Raw genomic sequence first — 22,934 nt, 5'->3', positions numbered from 1 at the left:
ACTTTGGGGGTTGCTGGGGCAGAGCCCTGGGGTGGGAACAGGCTTTGTAAGTTTATGTGTGGGCAGCAGAAAGACCGCTATGTACTAGGAACAGAGGGTGGCTGGATGCAGTGAGGGGAGAGTCTGCAAGCTGAGCTTGGAGAGAAAATAGAGTCTGGTCACATTAGCCTGTTGTAGGACTGGAAAAGGTCAGTTTTCATTCCAATCCCAAAGAAAGGCAATGCCAAAGAATGCTCAAACTACCGCACAATTGCACTCATCTCACACTCTAGTAAAGTAGTGCTCAAAATTCTCCAAGCCAGACTTCAGAAATACATGAACCGTGAACTCCCAGATGTTCAAGCTGGTTTTAGAAAAGGCAGAGGAACCAGAGATCAAATTGCCAACATCTGCTGGATCATTGAAAAAGCAAGAGAGTTCCAGAAAAACATCTATTTCTGCCTTATTGACTATGCCAAGGCCTTTGACTGTGTGGATCACAATAAACTGTGAAAAATTCTGAAAGAGATGGGAATACCAGACCACCTGACCTGCCTCTTAAGAAACCTGTATGCAGGTCAGGAAGCAACAGTTAGAACTGGACATGGAACAACAGACTGGTTCCAAATAGGAAAAGGAGTACGTCAAGGCTATATATTGTCACCCTACTTATTTAACTTGTATGCAGAGTTCATCATGAGAAACGCTGGGCTGGATGAAGCACAAGCTGGAATCAAGATTGCCAGGAGAAATATCAGTAACCTCAGATATGCAGATGTCACCACCCTTATGGCAGAAAATGAAGAAGAACTAAAGAGCCTCTTGATGAAAGTGAAAGAGGAGAGTGAAAAAGTTGGCTTAAAATTCAACATTCAGAAAACGAAGATCATGGCATCTGGTCCCATCACTTCATGGGAAATAGATGGGGAAACAGTGGAAACAGTGGCTGGCTTTATTTTTCTGGGCTCCAAAATCACTGCAGATAGTGATTGCAGCCATGAAATTAAAAGACGCTTACTCCTTGGAAGGAAAGTTATGACTAACCTAGACAGCATATTAAAAAGCAGAGACATTACTTTGCCAACAAAAGTTCATCTACTCAAAGCTATGGTTTTTCCTGTGGTCATGTATGGATGTGAGAGTTGGGCTATAAAGAAAGCTGAGCACCGAAGAATTGATGCTTTTGAACTGTGGTGTTGGAGAAGAGTCCAAGACTCCCTTGGACTGCAAGGAGACCAAAGCAGTCAATCTAAAAGGAAAGTAGCCCTGAATATTCATTGGGAGGACTGATGCTGAAGCTGAAACTCCAACACTTTGGCCACCTGATGCGAAGAGCTGACTCATTGGAAAAGACCCTGATGTGGGAAAAGATTGAGGGCAGGAGGAGAAGGGGACAACAGAGGATGAGATGGTGGGATGGCATCACCGACTTGATGGATATGGATTTGGGTGGACTCCGGGAGTTGGTGATGGACAGGGAGGCTTGGCGTGCTGCGGTTCATGGGGTCACAAAGAGTTGGACATGACTGAGCGACTGAACTGAACTGAGTTTTGGCGAGAGTGTGTCCAGAAACAAAGACACCCCATCTGTCCTGTCCAAGTTCTGCAGGAGATGGAAAGCTCGGGCTTCTGCGGCTTCCTCCACCCAGGTGTCTCCTGCAAGTGAGGGCTATCTGGCAGGTCCAAGCTTGTACTCTAGACCCAGATGTTTGCTGCAGTCCTGCCTCTGCACTGTCCCAGGATGCTGTCAGGTCGGAGAGCGCATGACTCCATTTTGCAGCAGCATCAACCAGCCAAACTCACAGTTCTTCCCATTGGAGGAATTGTAGCAGCTTCTGACTGTTTGAGTTTGCATTTCCTTTTCCAGTGTTGAGTTTGCCCCTGTGGACTCACCACACTCTGGTTGTGTTTTGTAATTCCTTGGGGATTTTTGCTTGCTGCTTTTTTTCCCATAGAGAGTAAGCTCCCCTGGGGCAGAGACCCAGCTACTGTGTCACGCTGACTGTTCCATCCCCAGCAGCCTGAATCCTGCCTGGCATATAGGAGATGTTCAATGGATCCTTGAATGGGGTGGGGCGGGGGGGGGAGGTCATGTTCCCCATATATATGAGGAGGAGTACATACAGATTTTTTTTTTTTAATTATAGTTTTTTATTTTTTTAATTCATACAGATTTTTTTAAAGAGACACACTCAGATGATCTAGTCATTTTCCTGGGCAACATCTGATATGCCCTTTCCATGACTGGCTCTTTCTGGATTTTAGTTTTAGTTGAGATGTACCATCAAGGGTGTTCTTGGACCACTGACTGGAGAATAAACTTTTGTCCTGGTTGCTTGAAGAAAATCATGTGAACTTAACACTGTCTGATATCATCTTGTTTATTTACTCCATGCATGCAGGCTTGTTAAGGACAGAGCTTGTTAAGACCTTTCTGTGCTGTAACTTTCTGCCTCAGGCCCAGGTGGTGCCAGGAACTTAGTAAATGCTCAGTCAAAGTTGAGCAAATGGATTTAAACGTTTCAGGGTGTTGTCACTTTGAATCCAGATTTTGTCAGATCGTCAATACAGTAAGCTCTCCAAATAGCAGACATATTTCCAGATAAAGCTGAATCCTTATCTTGAACAACACAGGTCAAGAAGAGCCAGCAGTTGACATTTTTAAGCCTACAGATGTATTCTTTTTTCTTACGCTAATTTCTGTAGGAATAAATAGACACTTGTTGAAGAGCCCCCCTCTGTCAGGAGGGTGGGGATGCAAGCATAAATTGTTTTCTTATTCATGTGCAAAACTCCAAAAATCTTTGCAGTCTGTGTTCATTAGCATTTGTGCTAATTATAAAAGTATTCTAAAAAGAAGAGCGATACTAAAAATATTAAGAAGTGTTAGACATAGCACTTTTAAAGCTGGAGCCGAGGCTGTGAATAATTTAACTGAAAGTCGCACATTTCACAACCAAGGCACCAACTTGTGGAGCTGACAGGAAGCATGGAGTGGGCTGGGACCTACCCCGTGGAACTCCTGTGCAAAGCTCTTTGGTGTCCTGGAGATGCCAGGCCCACAGTGAAGTGAGTGAGCCAGCCAGGGAAGCCCACGCAGCCCTGGGGATGGGGACCAGCACCCCAGCAGCATCCAGGCTGCACTCCCTTGTAGACCATGGCCCAGCCCGTAGCCACACGCACTAAATGGGGATTGAATCCATCTTTTTCTTATGAAAATGGCAATAGGTTGGTTACAAGGCAAAATGAGGCCTGTTCTTGTGTCTGAGAGTTGTAGCTGTATCATTTGCTAAAACATGTGATTGACTACGGGTTTCAGGTGGCACCAGTGGTAAAGACTCTGCCTGCCGATGCAGGAGACCGAGGAGATGCTGGTTCGATCCCTGGGTTGGAAAGATCCCCTGGAAGAGGGCACAACCCACTCCAGTATTCTTGCCTGGAGAATCCCATGGACAGAGGAGCCTGGTGGGCTACAGTCCATGGGGTCGCACAGAGTCAGATATGACTGGAACAATGCAGCATGCACGCGTGATTGACTATATACACTTCAGTACTTTTGCATAAATATCTTACTATATGATACCAAAATGCATTTAAAAATATTTATTTTATTTGGCTGTGTTGGTAATTGTGGCACTCGAGATCTTTTTTTTTTTTTTTTTTTTTTTAAGTTGTGGCATGTGGAATCATGAGTTACAGCATGTGAACTCTTAGTTGTGGCCTGTGGAATCTAGTTCCCTGACCAGGGATTGAATCTGGGCCCTCTGCATTGGGAGCACAGAGTCTTAGCCACTGGGCCACCAGGGAAGGCCCCAAAATATTTTTCAGGAAATGTTGGAGAATGCTCAGTGAGCCCTTTAGCTTATATTTTTATCACAATTACTATTCAGCATTCTATAGTATGGATAAAGGGAACATCCTCCTTGGATTTTATTATTTTAATTTTTTGCTTTTCTTTTTCATGTCTCTATTACAAGTTCTCAGTTCTTTTCACAATTAACTATTCAGAATTAATGACCTTTTAGTAGTACTCTGAAATGTCTTACCTGGCCCACCTTTTCCAAGAATTGTCAGAGAGTGAGTAGGTAACATTTACTGTATGGGCACTGGGCTGGTGTTTTACATGTAATGATTTGTTTAATCCTCACAGGAACTGTATGAAATAGGTCAGTGGTTTTTAAAGCTTTCTTTTGTCTGCCGCCCACGCTAATGCATTTCGCATCATGATCCAGTAACAAACATCTTTATATATGACAAACAAAACTATCATAAATTAGTGTTAACACTGCCTTCTACTCTATTTTCATTCATACTTCTCTTTTAAAATACCAGTTTTGATCTGCTAAATAATTTATAACCCACTAGCAGGTTGCAGCTCTCACAAAACATACTGAGGTGTGGTCCCTTACTGCTCCCGTTTTATGGATGAGAAAGCTGACAGGTTAAGTGAACCACCCAGGTGTCCCAGCCAGTGAGCCACAGAGCTGGGATTTGAAGGAGAGCCTGGGTCTTACTCCCCGTCTACTGAACAGAAGAATCATGCAGCTGTAGGACTTCCAGAGGATTTCCCAGGTGGTACAGTCATAAAGAATCTGCCTGCTAGTGCAGGAGATGCAGGAGATTTGGGTTTAATTCTTGGGACAGGAACATCCATGGAGGAGGGCATGGCAGCCCACTCCAGTGTTCTTGCCTGGAGAATTCCGTGGACAGAGGAGCCTGACAGGCTACAGTCCATGGGGTCACAGAGTCAACACGACTGGGCACATGGCATGAGCATGACTTCTAGAAGACAGTGGTCCTCAGCTCATCCCATCCTGCTTTTGTGACAGGGTGGGGACAAGTATTTATAATACAAGTGCTACATCTCAATGGTGTCCTCCACCTGCCAAGAAGAAGCTGATGTGCTCAGCATAAGACCAAGGATGCTGAGATTTGGAAATAGGGAACGAGGATCTTTTGGATCTTACAGGGGATTTTGAGAACTTGGGAGTGGAGCAGACATGTCTAATTAGGATTTTTTTGATTAAGTAGTATTCTGTTACTTTGAGGAAAAACTCTATCTCCCTTCAGAATTCTCAATAGAATTACCTGCTCACTGATACTTGAAATGGGGATTTGATTTTGGAGGTGTAAATCCAGCCTCAAGGCTGAAACCAGGCCAGCCTCACCTGGCAGCTAGTGCAGAAGTGCCACACGTTCAGCAAACCTTTGTTCATTGTCCATTGTGTCCCAGGCACATCCTGGATACAAGGGATCCACAGCTCCACCTTTGCCATGCATGTTGACTGGATCGGAAGAAGAGTGTCTCATGGATGCTCACAGCACCTCTGCTATGGACAAGGAAGCCTAGATTGTTAGCTTCTCACCCTTGTGGCTGGGGGTTCTCTGGTCTTGCAGCCGTCAGCTCCATGCAGGGCCACCATGCGCTGCATAGTGCCTGGCACATTGTAGATGCTTGCTGCGCAGCCAGGCAACCCTCGCAGGATTTCAGAACTCACGTTGGGAACGTATTTCCATCTGCCTGTAAAAGTAGAAATGAAAACATGATGGCTCATGTGGAGAAGCAGCCTTCCAGTGGTGTCCATGAGCATGGTATACTGTGCTTAGTGAAGTTAGTACCTGTGTCTGAAAATGTCGACTGGCTGCCTGTCACATTCCATTCCCTTCTCTACCTGACCCAGTAACTTGGGGGAGGTAAAAGGAGAAAAAGTCTGCCTCCTCCACCATTCCAAACTCACAGAGCTCCTCCCAGCAGCGGAGATTTGAAAGAAGCCCTTTTGCCTGCCCTGAGGGGGACCAGTCAGAAGGTGTGTCACTCCTAGTTAGGGAGGCACTGATACTACTTAACAGGAAGAAGCAGAGAGGCTCCAGGCAAATAAGTAGTCCAAGCGGAAAAACAATTTAGGACTAGTTGTTCCACTTTCAGAAGACTTCCCAGGTGGCACTGGTGGTAAAGAATCCACCTGGCCAATGCGGGAGATGGAAGAGACCTGGGTTCAAGCCCTGGATTGGGAAGATCCCCTGCAGGAGGAAATGGCAACCCACTCCAGCATTCTTGCTTAGAAAATTCCATGGGCAGAAGAGCCTGATGGACCCCAGTTCATGGGGTCCTAAAGAGTTGGACAACTGAGCACATGCACACAGGCACATATTCCTCTTTCACAGCGAGGCAGTGGCAGTGGGCCCGGGGCTGGGGGCAAATGCTGTGCACTTGGGGCTGGGGGTGCAGGAGAGGCAATGCTGTGTGGAGGAACTACCTTTCTGCCTGGATTTCACCTCTGAATAGAGTGAAGACGCAGTCAAGAAAGGTTAATGTGTGTGAGTAAATGCTGTGCAGGGCACTGGTTACCCGGCAGCAACAGCAGTAGTTCTGTGGAACACTGTATCAGAAATCTGCAGTTGGCACTCTGAGTGGATGAGTAATAATTGTTTGCATTTATAAGTGGGGTCTGGTTATGGATGCAAGGCTCTGTCTGTGGTCCCTGTTCCTTTTGACTTGTTTCCCCTTTGATGGGATATTTTCTCGCAGTACAAAAGTCTCAGGGAGGCCGTTTCCCCCTGCAGGGTGTGTCCTGTAGAACCTGAACAGTTAGGATCCCGGGCTTGTGTTTTCGTGTAGGTTCACACAGGCTGCTTGAGTTCAACTCTCATTTTCCAATCTTCTCGCAGCCTCCCTGAGCAGCCTTCTGATCACACCGTTCCCATCTCCAAGCTCCTCCACCTCCTCGTCCAGCAGCTACCAGCGCCGCTGGCTTCGGAGCCAGACCACAAGCTTGGAAAACGGCATCATCCCCAGGAGGTAAGCTGGGTCCCCCTTGGTGCAAGGGGCACCTAAGTGGGCAGCCGGCAGGTGCCCGCAGACACCGCGTTCACTTGTTGTCCCTGGGAAGGTGTGGAAACTTTCCGCTCAGCTTCAGCTCAGCCTGGAAGTTTTCATGTTGAGGGTCCAGGAAAGACACTGGGAATATCTGGGTAGATCTGTGTTGATTTAAAGTGAGTACGTTCTCTGTACTGGCTCCCCTCCGGGAGTAGCTTGTGTAAGTGAGAAGGCTGGAATAAATCTTGGCTTATGGTGACACAGTATGGTCTTTGAAAATGTATGAACCCAAGAATGGTGACATACTCTTTTTTTTTTTTTTTTGGTAAAACTTAAATTCTTTAACAGTCATGAGTTCGATTATGAATAGAGTTGATACCAAGATATCCTTTGCCTTTATTTCAGTTGGTTTCAGATCTAAAGTTTAGTTACATTGCAAAATGTACATTTTTGACTTATGATGATGTTACATCAGTAGCTTCCAATCTCTTCTTCATACAACCCACAACTTAAAAGGGAATGAAGATGGTTGTCCCTATAAAATCCAGACGACAGTTGGTTGACTTAGTAAGTTGAGTTGTGAGTAGCATGTATAGGGTCTGTGAGGGAGTGAAGAGTCAGCTGCACAACTGCATTTCAGAAGTTCATGAAGACGCACAGGTAAATAATGGTATAAAGAAGATAAATGTTTAGAGAGGGTAGGGTGTTTGGAGCTTGGGAGAGAGAGGCAGCATTCTGGAGGTCTTGGGGCTCGGGGAACCTTCATGGAAGTGGTCCTGAAAGAACAGGCCAAGATATGGGGGGCTGAGACATGTAGAGGGCGTCAGGCTGCCGGCACCCTCTTCTCCCAAAATTAACATCACGTGTTAATGTTTCTTTTTAAAAAATTATGCTCCAGGCATTTTGAGAACAACCTATAAAATGAGTGTAAGGCTTTTCCATTGAAAGTATTTTACTTTCAGGACTTTGCTGGTGGTTCAGCAGTTAAGACTGCTCACTCCCTGTGCAAGGGGCCTGGGTTCAATCCCTGGTCAGGGAACTAGATCCCACATGCTGCAACTAAGTCTCTGCACAGCCAAATAAATAAATATATTTAAAATATTTTACTTTCAAAATATAATAGGAATAATAGTGATCCGTGACTATTAACATAAACTTACAAATTGCAAAAAAATGTTTTGATGCAGTAATTTTATGTATAATCAGTAGTAATACTTCATACGATATCTTGACTCATAAGATTTTTCTGGCTCACTTTTCTGCAGATTCACTTGTTTAGGTCATCAGAATTTGTATGTCAGTTGGCATAATTGAAAGCAGTGTTAGCTGCTCCTTTCAAATGTAAGATGGCAGATAATTTTTGATAATTTTTCTGTTTTGGGAAAGCTCATTTTGTTTATTGTAACAGTTACTGAAGCTGTATAGACTATAACAACATTGAGATAAATTTTTAATAAACTTTAAAAATATAAATTTTAGTACGTCTAGATCAGATTATTCTTATGGAGAAGTTTTGCTGAAGATTTTATTCTTCACACATATCCATTTTGTATGTCTGAATTCAATTTTAAATGTAAACTTATACAAGATTATTTTAATGTTTCCTCTGCTGATTCCTGCAACTTATGGAGGTCTTACAAGAAATTAGAAGTGTCTTTGTGCATTGCATATAATTCAGAATGCCTGTTTATGCATTCTATACTATGTTGTCAATTATATGGAAAATTAATTTTAAAATGGGCTTCCTTATTAATAATTTCATCATCTAAAGCTTCATCTAGAAAGTATTGGGTATTTTCTATGCAGTGCAACAATCTCTACACTGGATTTCTATTTCTGTGCTTGTGAGTAGTTGCTTGGCAATGTTGCTGCAGTTTTCAAAATGAGAGATTTCAAACTCTTTGAAGAACTCTAGTAAGTCCCTGATGTATTAATACTTTACTGCATTGTCCACTGTAGGCCCTTCTTTTTGATAATTTACTGCACTGGGGCTCAAGACAAAAGAGCTGAGTATTTTTGCAGACCCCACAAGGGTGGGCTCTGATGATAGACAAACAAGCTGCCTCCACTGTGTCTCACTCAAGCCCTTTCTCGCCCAAGCCCTTTTCCTCTCCCACAGCCGTGACCTCTGCTGCCACCACCAATCTGGGCCCAGGTCCCAGCCTTGCCACCTTGGGACCTCGTGGCACCTGGGTTCTGGTTGTGTGGGTATGTGCCTGACCCCAGGCTGACTGCCCAGCGTCCAAGCTCCCCGTGTGCTCAGCTGCCTGGCATCTCTGTGCCTGCCCATGTGCATGCGTCATCACCCATCAGACTTCACTTAGCACAAGTTAAAGGTGACCCAGTTAGGGATCAAGATCGTACCCACTGAATATTACCTCAAGCTTATTCTGAGAGCAGCCCTGTGAGGGGGCACAGCCTGGGCTGGCCCTGGGCTTCTCCTGTCTGATGCCCAGGATGGAAGAGCTGCAGGGACTCAGCATCCGCCACTGCCTGTGAAGATCCTTCAGCTACAGGGGTGTTGCCCGTCTCCCTTGTGGCAGCACCCTTGTGGGAGTGGGGATTAGTCTCTGACACTGGACCAGAGAACAGTGGGTACCAGAGGAGTGATTGCTTCTGCTCTGAGGGAAAAGTCACAGCAAAGACTTCATTCCAGAGAGAGTTCAGGGTGGCCAGGGAGGATCTTCACAGTCCACAGGGTTGGCTGCTTGTGGACACCCATACCTGGGGCCCTGCCATCCCACTTGGGGAGCCTTGGTGACTGGAGACAGGGCGGGCGGAGTCAGGGGGCAGTTTATCAGCTGATGCAGAGGTGCTGCCAGAGGGGTCGGGGAGAGAGGCTGCAGAGATTTGCCTGCTTAGTGGGGCTGTTGAAACCCTGAAGGAGCAGCTGTAATGTCCCAGAAAGGCTACTGACTTGAATTATAAAATGAGTAACCAGAGTTGCTGATGAGATGTTCTTTGACCTGCAGAAATGGTGATTCCGTATATTCCAGTGTAATCCACAGATTCGGTGCAAGTTCAGAGTGGCATAAGCAGTTAGACTGAGTAGTCCTGAGATCAGCTACGGGTCACTGGGATGTACTTAAATAGTAGAGTTTTGGCTTCATTTAAGATGTTGAAGTATTCATAATGTATGTAAATGCTGTTCATAAGTGTCAACAAAGTTCTGTTTGGTTTTTTTAATAAGAAGAACAATGCAGTGTGTAGCTTGGTCTTCCCTTGACTTGAAGGCCTGTCAGCTGTGTGATTGCTCCCAGCCCCTCCTCTTAGTGCTCCAGCTGGGTGATCCCAGCAGACAGATCAGACGTGGGGCCAGAGCCCTGGGCATTCCCAGTGTCCAAGCAGTGAGCCAGGGCCAGCAGACAGAAGCCCTTGGCTCTGATTGCAGCGTGGTCATTGAAAAGCTTTCTGCTCTGAAGCAAGTCAGTCACTCTGCCTCAGTTTCCATGTTTGCAAAATGGACTGTGTATCTCACCTAGTGCCCTGACAGTAAAGCTATGGTAAAGTATTTGTGTGCATAGTTAAATGCTGAAAAACACTTTGAAGCATGCTATCATGTAGATTGATCTTAAAAGCATATTTACAGTAATACTCAGCCATAAAAAGGAAGGAATGTGAGTCAGTTGTAGTGAGGTGGATGAACCAAGAGCCTGTTATACAGAGCAAAGCAAGTCAGAAAGAGAAGAACGAATACCATGAATATCATATATTAATGCGTACATATGGAATCTAGAAAAATAGTACTGATGAACCTATTTACAGGGAAGAAATGGAGTTGCAGACGCAGAGAACAGACTTGAGCATAGCAGGGGAAGGAACGAGTAGGACAAATTGAGAAAGTAGCGTGTGTAAAATAGCTAGTGGAAAGCTGCTGTGTAACATAACACAAGGAGCTTAGCCTTGTGCTCTGTGATTACCTAAAGGCCTGGGATGAGAAAGGGAGGGGGTCTCAAGAGGGAGGGGATATTTATATAATTATGACTGATTCGAGTCATCATATGGCAAAAACCAACACAACATTGTAAAGCAATTTTCCTCCAATTAAAAAAAAAATGATCCCAGGCTTAAAAAAAATTACATTTATAAATACCACATGGCCTGATTTATTCCAGTTTGCATGGCCAATCCAAGCCTACTACAGACTGAATGAAACTCAGCTGCTTTAGAGTTCAGGGGAGCAAGTGAGAGCCAACACACTGTTAGAGCTGCAGGTGATTCTCAGAAATTCAGCAGGTGGCACCGTCTACTGTGCTGACTGGAGTTGGTTACTGTTTTCAGGGTGGAGCTGGAGCTGACTCAGACATCTGAAGAGAGCTCGATGGCCACTGCGGTTTGATTATTAGAGACCACATTGAGCAAGACATGCAGACTGGCATTTTTACTTTTGCAAAAGGAAGTAGGAGATGACAAAGAAGAAAGGGTTTCAAGAAAGGATTGGTGTAACATAAGCTCAAAATTTCCTCTACAGAATACAAATAAACTGGTGCAGAGAATGAAAGTTATAGGACAGGTACTGTGGAAAAGAAGAGGGTGCATTGTATGAAATTAATTAAGAGCACCTCGACAGTTTTTTTCTGCCAAGCAAATAATTAGGATCTAGGGGTTTCTCAGAGAAAGCAGTTGCTGGTTTATTTTAATACCTTGCATTTACAAGAGCACTGGGAGACCGTGTCCTTCCCCTGGTGTGTCTGTGAGTGAAGTCTTTTACTGATTTATCAGCCACACCAATGACATGGTCCTCTGAGGTTTGAACACGATGCCTGTCTCCTTTCCTTTTTTAATCTCATTTTAAAAGAGATAGCTTTCTTGACCACAAAACTTCTGATGTGTGTATGTTTTTAAAATGTGGATATATTCAAAATCTCCTATGAGTAGAGCACTCAATAACAAGTTAAAGACTGGGAATGAGGCTGGTTGCCTTGAGTTCTGCCAGCAGACGTGACCATCAGGGTGTAGTTGGTAGTAAAGGACGTGGAGGAGTTAGCATCCTCCTGTGCTTAGCAACAGACAAAGCTGAACACTAGGGTCAGTGAGAAAGATTTACTGCAAACCTACCTTGTGCCATGCTAGGCACTTTAATTTGCAGTGTGATGTCACTTGCTTCGGGACTTCCTAAAGGTGGCGCTAGTGGTAAAGAACCCGCCTGCCAGTGCAGGAGACATAGATGCGGGTTCTATCCCTGGGTCAGGAAGATCCCCTGGAGCAGGGCATGGCTACCCCCTCCAGTATTCTCACCTGGAGAATCCCATGGACAGAGGAGCCTGGCGGACTACAGTCCATAGGGTCGCAAAGAGTTGTACATAACTGAAGCGACTTAGCATGAATGCACATCCTTTGCTTTGGTGTCTTTATAGAAAAAAAACAAAATAATTAAAATCTTTCACTCTTGCAGTTAGCAGCTGCATGGTCATATACTGGTTTTTCAGAATAAAGGAGAGACCTGGATTGGCGGTATTTGTGAGGTTCACCCCTTACAACAAATTGAATACGTATTCAGTTTGTTGGCTTCGTGCTTCTCTCATCCTAGAAGCAGAGTCTTTGCACAGAACGTTAAGTTGGTCCAGGTGCTGACTATAGTAGAAGAGAGGCTGGTCTGTCTTCTTGGGGGTTTCCCGGAGAATGTTCAAGGTCACGTGTCTTAGTCTCAGCATTTATAGGAGTAACTTCATCTAATGGTTTTAGTAACCTTGGGAAAGCAAACCTTGGCTACTAGTTAATGTCCAAACGTGATGTCCTGGTCACATAGTGGACCACAGAGGACCTTCCCTTTCAGAGATTCTTATCTACGGGTATCTATTACCCAAAACTGAGGGCCTGTGTTTTGAGCTAACAGATGTTTCACACCCCTTCTGAAATACCGCCAGTCTGATGTAACACAGTCCAAGGGAAAAGGACTAAGAGTCTAATAAGAGGGCACTTAAAATTACTTTCAGTTCTCACTGAAGTTTCTTTTCATGTTAGGATAACATGGAGTATCAAGTGGAAGTTTTCATTTTCACAACAGGATCTGCCGGAGGATGACGCCTTAGCAGGGGATGTGGTCTGAGTGAGGACCACGTGCCCTGATAGGCTGTCAGGGTGCCGCCCTGGCTTCATGGCTCATTTTCACCGTGGTCCACTGATGCAGAGCGACTCCTCAAACCCCTTCTCCTTCCAGGTCAATGGATGAGACGTTCAGCCTGGCCGAAGAAACCTGCAGTTCCAACCCAGCCATAGTCCGGAGGAAGAAGATTGCCATAAGCATCATCTTTTCACTGTGCGAGAAGGAAGAGGCACAGAGGAATTTCCAGGACTTCTTTTTTTCTCATTTCCCCCTGTTTGAATCTCACATGAACAGGCTGAAGAGTGCCATTGAAAAGGTACTGAAAGTACAGTACGTGGCCCCACGGGGCTATAAGGGCTGCGGGCTCTCTCTACCGGATCGCTTTCCCGGGGCACGCGGGTTGGCGGCAGCAGAGGTAGACAGATCCATGGGCGCACTGATGCCAGTCAGCAGGTGCTCACTGCTTTGGGAAAGGGAATTACTGCCTCCCATGTGGGCTGTAACCTTGTCTCATGAATAAAGCCTGGTAGATGATTGTGAAGGAATGTCGTCTCAGCATAAAGTGGCTTCTTTTCTCTCCACCGAAGGCCATGATTTCCTGCAGGAAGATAGCAGAGTCGAGTCTCCGTGTCCAGTTCTATGTCAGCCGTCTGATGGAAGCTCTGGGGGAGTTCAGGTAAGTTGGCAACGTTTGGCAAACCCAGCAAGGGACATTGTGGAGCAGCAGCCTTGAACCTCCACATGAGTGGAGACCATGGCTCAGAATTCAGAGTTGGGGGCGAATTCCAACCTGGGGGCTGGCAGTTATTGGTTATTTTAGCAGCTCCTTCCTTGGAAGCTAAGGCCCAAAGGAGCAAAAAGTTTAAGTCACCAGCCGCAAGTTATCCTCATGACTGCCTGAGGGACAGTCTTTGATCTGATTGTCTTTACCAGAATGAATGGAGAAAACTCATGCTCATAGGTCCCATGTCATCTCACAGAAGCCTCAGAGTAAGCACTCTTAGCCCATTTTACAGATGCGGAAACTTGAAGTCCAGATGTTCGTCCAGAGCGCAAGTGGGGAGAGTGTGTGTGTCAGGGACATGACACCCCAGTTTGTCAGGACTGTCCTGTGCACACCCAGTGTCCTCCCCGTGAGGGTCCTCCTCAGGACATAAATCACATGATCACCCTAGTGTATCTTTGCTGTGAGTTCCTAATTGGCGACCTTTGTATCCTACAGACCAGTTTTCTAGAGGTCTTGCCCCTCGTGTCAGGCAGAAAGGTGGTCTGTTCTGGGGGCAGGTCGGATTTACGGTCACCAGGCTGAGCAGGGTTGTTGCAGCACTCCTTAGGGCCGGCTTCTTGGGCGGGGAGTGGAAGCCCGCTTTGAAGCAGTCACGAGCTAATGAATGAATCTAACTGTTCCTCTCTAGCTGCAGAACAAAAATGTTTACAATTCTTAGAACATTAGAAGGTTTTTGTGATGATTAAGCTAAAGGCTGGTGAACTCAGATGCTGCTTGAAGCAAAGTCTCCATCCAGTCTTTGCTGAGCCCTCAATTATGTGTAAAGTACTCCAGTAACAAATGACTCATTATCTGGGGTTGCTCAGATCAAGTCAGATATTTGAGGAATATGTGCAGCTGTGTGTTTTGGAGGCAGTGTGGTGACTGGAAAACCTCCTGCAGTGTAGGCACCCTGGGGCTGCTGTGGCAGACTCCAGGCTGGCTTGTGCTGGAGCGTCTGCACACTTGTTTAACGAAAGGTCCAGCTCTTAAAGCACAGGATCAGAGGCCTCGCTGTGGATGGATGATGGGTCTTGTTCTTAGTTTAGCAAACCGCTGCTCAGAAACGATGACAGTATGGTGTGTTATTGCTTGGAGGCCTTGGCTTCAGTAGGTGAACCCCAGGTCCGTGTGGCTGTAACTTGTCCCTCCTGCTTACTCAAAGATGCTCTGCTTTGTGCCAAAGCAGGATCCTGTGTGTCCCAGCTCCTTGATGCACATGGCCCCAAACTGAGGTCAGAATATGCCTCATCTATATTCACCGGGGAGAGGGGATGTGTCCTAGCCTCAGAGGCAGAAAGGTTGTCTGCTCTGGGGAGCAGGTGGGATTCATGGTCAACAGGCTGAGCAGGGCTGTTGCAGTGCTTCTTAAAGCCAGTTTCTCAGTGCGGAATGGAAGCCTAGGCTAAGTCGGTATGCTTGCTGGAAGGACCCCTGTGAGCCACAGGGGCTGGAGCAGAGCCCGCAGCACCAGGTGTCCTCATCGGAGTGTGTGTCTGCTGCAAGGAACCTAGCTCCGCTACACCTCGGTTTCTGTCCTAAGAATTTGATTCTGTTAGTCCATGTAAGAATCTAGTAAATAATATAGTGAAGAAGAGACATTTATGTAGCTTTTTCATCTGAAGTGAATAAAGTGCTTTGGTTCAGAGAAGGAAAGTGCTGACGAGAAATTGGGAGAGTTGAGTTGCTTCTGGTCACATTTTAAGTCTAGCATATTTGATCTTTCTTCCTTATTTTTTTCTCCTGTAAAAATTGCCCTAGATTCTGACACAAGGCATCGTAAAGGATATTTTACATCAGTGTTTAGTATACGTTTCCTGAAAAAGGGGTCTCTGATGCAGCTGCTCAGCTTTTCTGTTGTGCAAATGTACCGAAAGATAATAGGCAAATGAAGAGCATGGCCATGTGCCAATAAAGCTTTATTTATAATAAAGGTCAGATTTGACCTGTACATTGTGTCCTAGTTTACCAACCCCTGTTTCATATTATTTTATTTTTAGTTTTCTTTTTAAAACATTTTATTATTGGAGTATAATTGCCTTACAAAGTTGTGTTAGTTTCTGCTGTACAACAGTGTGATTTAGCCACTAGTATACATATATGTCCCCTCCTCCTTGAGCTCCCCTCCCATGCCGCCAGTCCCACCCCTCTAGGTCATCACAGAGCCCTGAGCTGAGCTACCTGTGCTCTACAGCAGCTTCCCACTAGCTGTCTGTTCTACATACAGTAGTGACTATATGTCAGTGCTACTTTCCCAATTCACCCCAAGTCTCCTTCCCGCACTGTGTCCACAAGTCAGTTCTCTGTCTGTGTCTCTGTTCCTGCCCTGCAACCCACCCCTGTATTACATTCTGCTTTGAATGCCTTAGGGACTCCATAGATCCAGATGACTGTTTTCTTCTGGGTTCCTTTATGCACAGGTCATCCACCACAACACCTGTGACAGTTCCCTGCTCCCTTTCTCTTCCATAGAGGGACGATCTGGAGCCTGTACTCCGTGCCCAGGATCGCCGAGCCCGTATGGCTGGCCATGATGTCCAGCACTTTGGAGAGGACCCAGCTGTGCCAGCGCTTCCTCAAGGAGTTTACACTCCTGATAGAGCAGATCAACAAGAACCAGTAAGGGCGGCCCACTGGGGCCTTGCATGATAGTTCCTCGCCCGTGTACATGCTGTGGGTGACTGCCTCTTCCTGCATTGACTCACTTGGTTATGTTTTCTCCCATTTCCCCAAGGTTTTTTGCTGCCCTGCTGACTGCAGTCCTAACCTACCACCTAGCCTGGGTACCCACCGTCATGCCCGTTGACCACCCGCCCATCAAAGCCTTTTCTGAGAAACGCACCTCTCAGCTGGTCAACATGCTCGCCAAGACACACCCGTACAATCCTCTCTGGGCGCAGCTGGGTCAGTACCTGATGTGACCATTCAGAGGCCGTGTGGGATGGAACTGCAGAAACAGCAACGTTTTCGGTTGATATTCGCCATCCAACCCAGCGATTCCCAGGTGTCACTGGGCTGGCAGGGAACAGGAGACTGGCCCACAGATTCTACCTGTAAAGCAGGACCCTCACCCCACCAGAGCCTCATTCTGGTCTTTAAAGCCATGCAGGCCCGCTGGGCCCTCCCACATGGCAGCCACAGCTGCTCCTCTGGTGGGCTTCCTTAATGCTGGCACCACTGACACTTGAACCAGAAAATTTTTTGTTGGTTGTGGGGAGAGGGGCTGTCTGTGCCTGGTCAGATTTTTTTTTTTTTTTTTGTAATATTTATTTGGCTGTACCAGATCTTAGTTGTAGCGTTGGAATCTAGTTCCCTAACCAGAGATGGAACCCAGGGCCCCTGCATTGGGAGCACGGAGTTTTAGCCACTGGACCACCAGAGAAATCCCTGGTCAGATGTTTAGCAGCATCACTGGCCTCTGTTCACCAGCTGCCAGTGAAAACCCCTCTTCCAAAGTTGTGATGATGAAAAATGTCACCAGACATTGCTGAGTGTCCTGTAGGGGGCAGGACACCCCTGGTTGAGGCCCACTGCCCTACAGAGGGTGGACTGGATAGGAGGAAAGTCAGAGAAAAAAGAGAGTAAGCACACGCTACGATTCCATTACCTTTTAAGTTTGAGCCGAGGGCAGAGACCTTGTCTTTCTGTCCACCGCCCCCTGGGCTACTTCCTCCAAGCTTCGCACTCAGGCCTAGCGCAGGGACCTGGCGTGCCATGTGGTGGCTGGCAGAGCATGGGCTTATGAGACCAGGGCTCAGGGTGGGAGAGGGGGGTGCCAGAGCCTCTCACCAGCAGGGCCTGCAGTGACCAGTCAGGCTTGCATACCTGCTCTGTCCCAGGACCCTGTCCGTCGGCTGGACCCAGGGCTGGGATGACAGGCAGCTCATTCTTGGGACACCTGCTGCCTGTGGAGGAGGCAGGTTGTATTGAGAACATCCTGAGCACGCCTTTGGTGGGATGGGCAGAGGCCAGCCCACAGAGAGAGAGAGTGCGCAGTGTGGAGGGTGAGGGCCAGGGCCAGACGGCTGGACTAAAACCCTGCCTCCTGGGCAAGCGGCCTGACCTCCGTGCCTCTGCTTCTCCGTCTGTGCTATGGGACGTGACGACTCATGGCTGCTGTGGGAACTCCACTGCTTATCTGTAAGTGGCCTTGTCCATTCTGCTGCTGCAGCTGTTAATATGACAGGGGCCACAGGAGATAGAGAAGTGAGTAGAGGGGGCTTTCAAGGAAGACACACTTGTTGTTCAGTCGCTAAGTCATATCTGACTCTTTGTGACCCCATGGACTACACACCAGGCTTCCCTTGTCCTTCACTATCTCCTGGAGTTTGCTCAGATTCACTTCAGTTGAATCGGTGATGGTTGGATGGCATCACCGATTCAACCATCTCATCCTCTGTCATCCCCTTCTCTTGCCCTCAGTCTTTCTCAGCATCAGGGTCTTTTCCAGTGAGCTGGCTCTTTGCATCAGGTGGCCAAAGTATTGGAGCTTCAGCATCAGTCCTTCCAGTGAACAGTCAGGGTTGATTTCCTTTAGGATGGACTGCTTTGATCTCCAAAGGACTCTCAAGAGTCTTCTCTAGCACCACCGCTCAAAAGCATCAATTCTTCTGTGCACAGTTAGAAGAGCAGCATTTTCCAGAAAAGAACTTCAGACTGGGGACAGGCACAGCAACCCTGGGAAAGAGCATATTCTAGTAGTAATGAAATGAGAGCCGTCACTGTGAGCCACACTCTATTTCAGGTGCTTTCTGCACATACTAATTAATTAGAGTCTCATTCTCACCCTGTTGCTGCATCCTCACTCTGTTACAGATAATGAAGCTGTCTTTCTCTGTGCCCTGGGTCATGAAGTGTGTGAGGAGGAAGGAGGGTGCATTTCCCATGTTAGCAGGATCCTAGGTGCAGATGAGTTAACTGAAGGATATACGGGTGTCCTGAAGGGGAAGGAGCCGGGAGCCCAGCTCCTTCTGGGTCATCGGGTTCTTCCCAGGGAGGACCAGGCACTGCCGTTCTGGTTATGGACGACAGGCTTGATGAAAAACTTATTCAGAGGTGACAGAAGGGGGCCAGATGTTTAGAAAACATGGTGTTTCCTGGTGCCCAGTCACCCATTTTAAAGGAGCATGAATTGAGTGGTGTACATTTAACTAGATAAATATATGTATACTTAGCTGTGCTTTCCATGTGAGGTTTAACTAATTGAGATCAGTTCCCTGTGTTCAGTATAACAAGGCAGAGTCCCTTCCTCTGGGCCCAAAATCCTCTTTGAAAGGAGAGCATATGTTTTCGGAAGTACCCTCTCAGCACCCCAACAATCCAGCAGGGCCTGCTGTGGTCAGACTGAGGACAAGGTGCAGCCTGAGGTACAGTCACAGGGGAGAGCTTTATGAAGCCAAGGGTTAAGTGATGGTTGAGTTTCCAGTATTACAGAACATCGAGGGCTGCACTATTTTGACAGGGGGACACTTATTTCCAAAGATTGTTATTATTATTTTTATTAAACATTCACCAAGTCACAGCAAACAGGAAAATATAAATGGCCAGGAATATGCCTGGTGCTAATGTACTTGTTAGGAGAAGGCGATGGCACCCCACTCCAGTACTCTTCCCTGGAAAATCTCATGGAAGGAGGAGCCTGGTAATCACGGTTCTTCAGTCACAGAGAAGATCTGTCTTGAATGAGTTCAAGGCCCGTTTGCGAGTTTGCCAGGACGGGCCCTACTGCCACCTAGCTCCACCCGTGTTCCTGCTCATCTTCTTGATGAACACTGGGGCCGAGTTAACACTGGTGTCGTGTGAATCCCTGATGTGGCCGTGACACTACGCAGCCACAGCAGACGTGATCACGGGAAGTAGCAGTAATATGCTGTTAGTCGAGAAAGTTTTCTCAAACAAAAGTGCTTGTCCAGAGTGCAGCTGCAGTTCTGAGTTATTTTCAGTTCATGCATGCTTTCTCAGTCAGGTGCAACAGCTTCCGAGGTAAAGTTCTACTAGCTTGTAACTTAGTCCTTTTATAGAGGGGATCACGTGGTTACACTTCTGTCTTGCCCATTACCTGTTCTCAGAGTCTTATTCTGGGAATCCTCTCTAGAGGAGAGGACCCACCTCTCATGGGTCCTATCACTTTCTCCTCAGTCTTAGCCTTAGCTGTATGATTAATCTTATCCAAGAATTGTCTCCCCCCTCTCCCTCTAGATGGAGTCCAGATTCCTGAGTTCTTACCTGTAACTGTCACCACGTATCTCCTCTCCTTTACTTAGGGTCGTTCCACATTTTGATTTATTCCAGCATTCTGCTTATTCCCAAAGTGGTTTCTGATTCAGGGTTGCTCCTGCAGAGATGTAAGGGAGAGAAATCTACGTGAAACACTCAGCGCTGTGCCTGCAGTCAGGAAATGTTGGCTTTTTGTTGTAATAGTCAATATTATTATCAAAGTACCAGAGATACACCTTACGAAGGGTAGTACTCAGGTTTTATGAAATGCAGCAATTTTAATGCTCAGGCACTGGACAGACACCTGTGATGAGAAGCCTGTGCTGCTGGTTCTCAAAGGTTTGCCTTTCTTCTGCCTTTAGCCAGTTTTTAGTCAGCATGTCAGGATATAACTTATAGCACGTTTTTCTCCAGTAGGATTTCCAGATGACCTAAGAGAAAAAAATCAGATTCATTATTCATGACCAAGTTATTTTTTCTTGTTAATCAAATTGATTCCACTTGATGTTCCTGTGTATTGAGCAAACCATTTCATTATTTTGAATTGATTCACTGCACTTCTGCTCAGAGATCCCAGAATTTGGATATATCCCCAAGGCTTATTGTCCTCGGATTCTTCTAAAGAAGAATCATCATTCTAGTTTCCAAAATAAATTATTTGGTTTGGTCACAAATAAGAGCTCTGGCTTTAGCCATCCTTGGAGAGAAGGGAGCTAGCTGGCCCACTGACCTGCATGGTGAGACCCAGCCCGAAAACGGGGGACTGTGTGCATGGCACTGCACACAGCCCTGAACCCAGTATACACACTGGTGCTGTACACACCCATGCTGCACCCAACATACACCAGCATCGCACCCAGCACACTCCCATGCTGCACCTTGCACACACCTGCTGAACCCAGTATACACATTGGTGCCTTACACAGTATACACACCCATACTGCACCCAACATACACCAGCATTGCACCCAGCACACTCCCATGCTGCCCGTTGCACACACCTGCACGGAACCCAGTATACACACTGGTGCTGTACCCACTATACACACCCATGCTGCACCCAGCACACTCCCATGCTGCCCCTTGCACACACCTGCACGGAACCCAGTATACACACTGGTGCTGTACCCACTATACACACCCATGCTGCCCATTGCACACACCTGCACTGAACCCAGTATACACACTGGTGCTGTACCCAGCATATCCCTGCACTGCACCCAGTAACACCCGAGCTGCACCCACCACACTGCCCGTGAGCACCCAGATCAGGGCTGCTCCTGACCGGCCTTCCCAGGCAGACGTTCCATCCCAGAGGGAGACGAAAAGATGGTCATTCTAGGAATTAATCTCTGTGCCTCAGGTGTGTGAAGTGAGTCTGGTCTGGGAACACATCATCCGTGTTTCTCCTGTTCAGGCTGACACAGCCTTGAAGCGCTCATCCAGGTGACTGTGTCTTTGTGTCCACTTGGCCTCTAGGCGACCTTTACGGAGCTATCGGCTCTCCAGTGCGGCTGACGCGCACAGTGGTGCTGGGGAAGCAGAAGGATTTGGTGCAGCGGATACTGTACGTGCTGACCTACTTCGTGCGGTGCTCAGAGTTGCAGGAGAACCAGCTGATGTGGAGTGGGGGCCCCGCACAAGGCGAGCAGATGCTGCACGGGAGCAGCATCACCACCGCCCTGGAGAGGGGCGAGGTGGAGGAGTCTGAGTACGTGGTGGTCACGGTGAGGAGTGAGCCTGCCCTCCTTCCACCCACCCTGCCTGTGACCACAGCCGAGGGGTTGGCTGGGGTCCCAGTGGACGCTGACCCCAGAGACCTGTGTCCCCAACTTGATGGAGAAGGAGGCGGGGCCCTGGAGAAGAGCCTAACAGCCCACAGCGCGTGGAGACCTCAGGGCGCATCATGCGGGGACGAGGAGAGTAAGGAGCCCCCTCGAGGTGGCTCTGCGAGGCTCCCCAGTGGTGGAGGTGTGGGTGTGGGGCTGAAGATAAGCCCTCCAGCCATCGGGGCGGAGCCAGGAGGGGAGATGCCCAAGAAGCTGCCAGACCGGTCGGCGGCCAGGCCATGCCCTGATGGACGTCTCCGGGACAGGCCACCCTGGGAAAAGGTCACCTTCCACATCGGGAGCTCTGTGTCTCCGGAGTCGGACTTTGAAAGTCGCACCAAAGCAATGGAGGAGCGGCTACAGGCTTGCAGGTGTGCGGAGCCAGAGCCAGCACAGGGACCCCTGGCCGGGCCTGGGGTGGCTGCCGACCCAGCCCAGGAGGGCCAGGACCAGTGCGCTCCGACGTGTTCCCGGTCCCCTGGGGCGTCGCGGGGGGACAGAGATGTCAGGACCGAGGCTGCTGCGGAGGTTGCTGGGGCGCCGGGTGCACCTGCCAGCCCTACAGGCGCACTGGCACGGCCAGAGGGTTGGAGGGGCAAGGACGCAGACGTGCCTGCAATAAGCGGGTGCACCGCTCCTGTGCCCAGTGGCGATGCCGGCTTCAGGGTGGAAGGTGGCCTCCCCCGGAACGAGAGCTCCGACAGCGCCCTCGGAGACAGTGATGACGACACATGTGCAGCGGCCTCGCCGGACCTGGGTCCTGGAAGTGATCCTGATGCGGACCATGACCAGAGCGAAGGGTCACTGGAGGTGGAGCTGCCGCTCCCCAGGTAAGGCCGGTGAGGGGCAGAGTAAACCGGGTCAGATGCTGCCGCTCCGGCCACTGAGGGATGCGGAGGTGGTGGGGGAGCATCCTCGCCATCCTCGAGGAAGATCTGTGGCCATGGACGCCCAGCCTCGGAGGGCGGAAGGTGGATGTGCTGGTGGGTTACACCCCCGAGCAGCTTTTCCCCTGCTTGTCTGGTCAGGACAGCTTCAGGTGGTCAGGAAACAGCACCTCTTTCTAACGCAGCATCAGCAGATGACCTGGTCTGTAAAGCAGGAACTAGAGATTTGTCCCTTCTCTGTCCTGGCACCCCCCTATGCAGGTTTGTGAGTTCCTGGAGCCAGACTTTGCCAGTCTACACACACACACACACACACGCGCGCGGAGTTTTTCTTCTCTCCCGACCCAGTGCCTGGAGGATGAGGTCTGTGAGGCACAAGAACAGACTCACAACC

General features: G+C 48.0%; 1 protein-coding gene across 6 annotated transcripts in view; it reads left to right on the top strand.

Annotated features, from left to right (window-relative positions):
* Nucleotides 1-22,934, top strand: part of FNIP2 (folliculin interacting protein 2) — a 98,595-nt gene that overhangs the window by 54,562 nt on the left and 21,099 nt on the right. For all 6 annotated transcript variants that reach the window (XM_052654497.1, XM_052654492.1, XM_052654495.1 and 3 more), the window contains 6 exons: nucleotides 6,649-6,778; nucleotides 12,957-13,158; nucleotides 13,430-13,518; nucleotides 16,081-16,227; nucleotides 16,343-16,512; nucleotides 21,304-22,483. In XM_052654497.1, coding sequence (XP_052510457.1) covers nucleotides 6,649-6,778; nucleotides 12,957-13,158; nucleotides 13,430-13,518; nucleotides 16,081-16,227; nucleotides 16,343-16,512; nucleotides 21,304-22,483 — 1,918 coding nt within the window. The remainder of the gene's footprint in view (nucleotides 1-6,648; nucleotides 6,779-12,956; nucleotides 13,159-13,429; nucleotides 13,519-16,080; nucleotides 16,228-16,342; nucleotides 16,513-21,303; nucleotides 22,484-22,934) is intronic.

The sequence above is a fragment of the Budorcas taxicolor genome, chromosome 17, assembly GCF_023091745.1.
Source record: "Budorcas taxicolor isolate Tak-1 chromosome 17, Takin1.1, whole genome shotgun sequence".
NCBI classification, from domain to species: Eukaryota; Metazoa; Chordata; class Mammalia; order Artiodactyla; family Bovidae; genus Budorcas; species Budorcas taxicolor.
The sequence above is the reverse complement of the archived record's forward strand: the minus strand, read 5'-3'. Positions and strand labels throughout refer to the sequence as shown.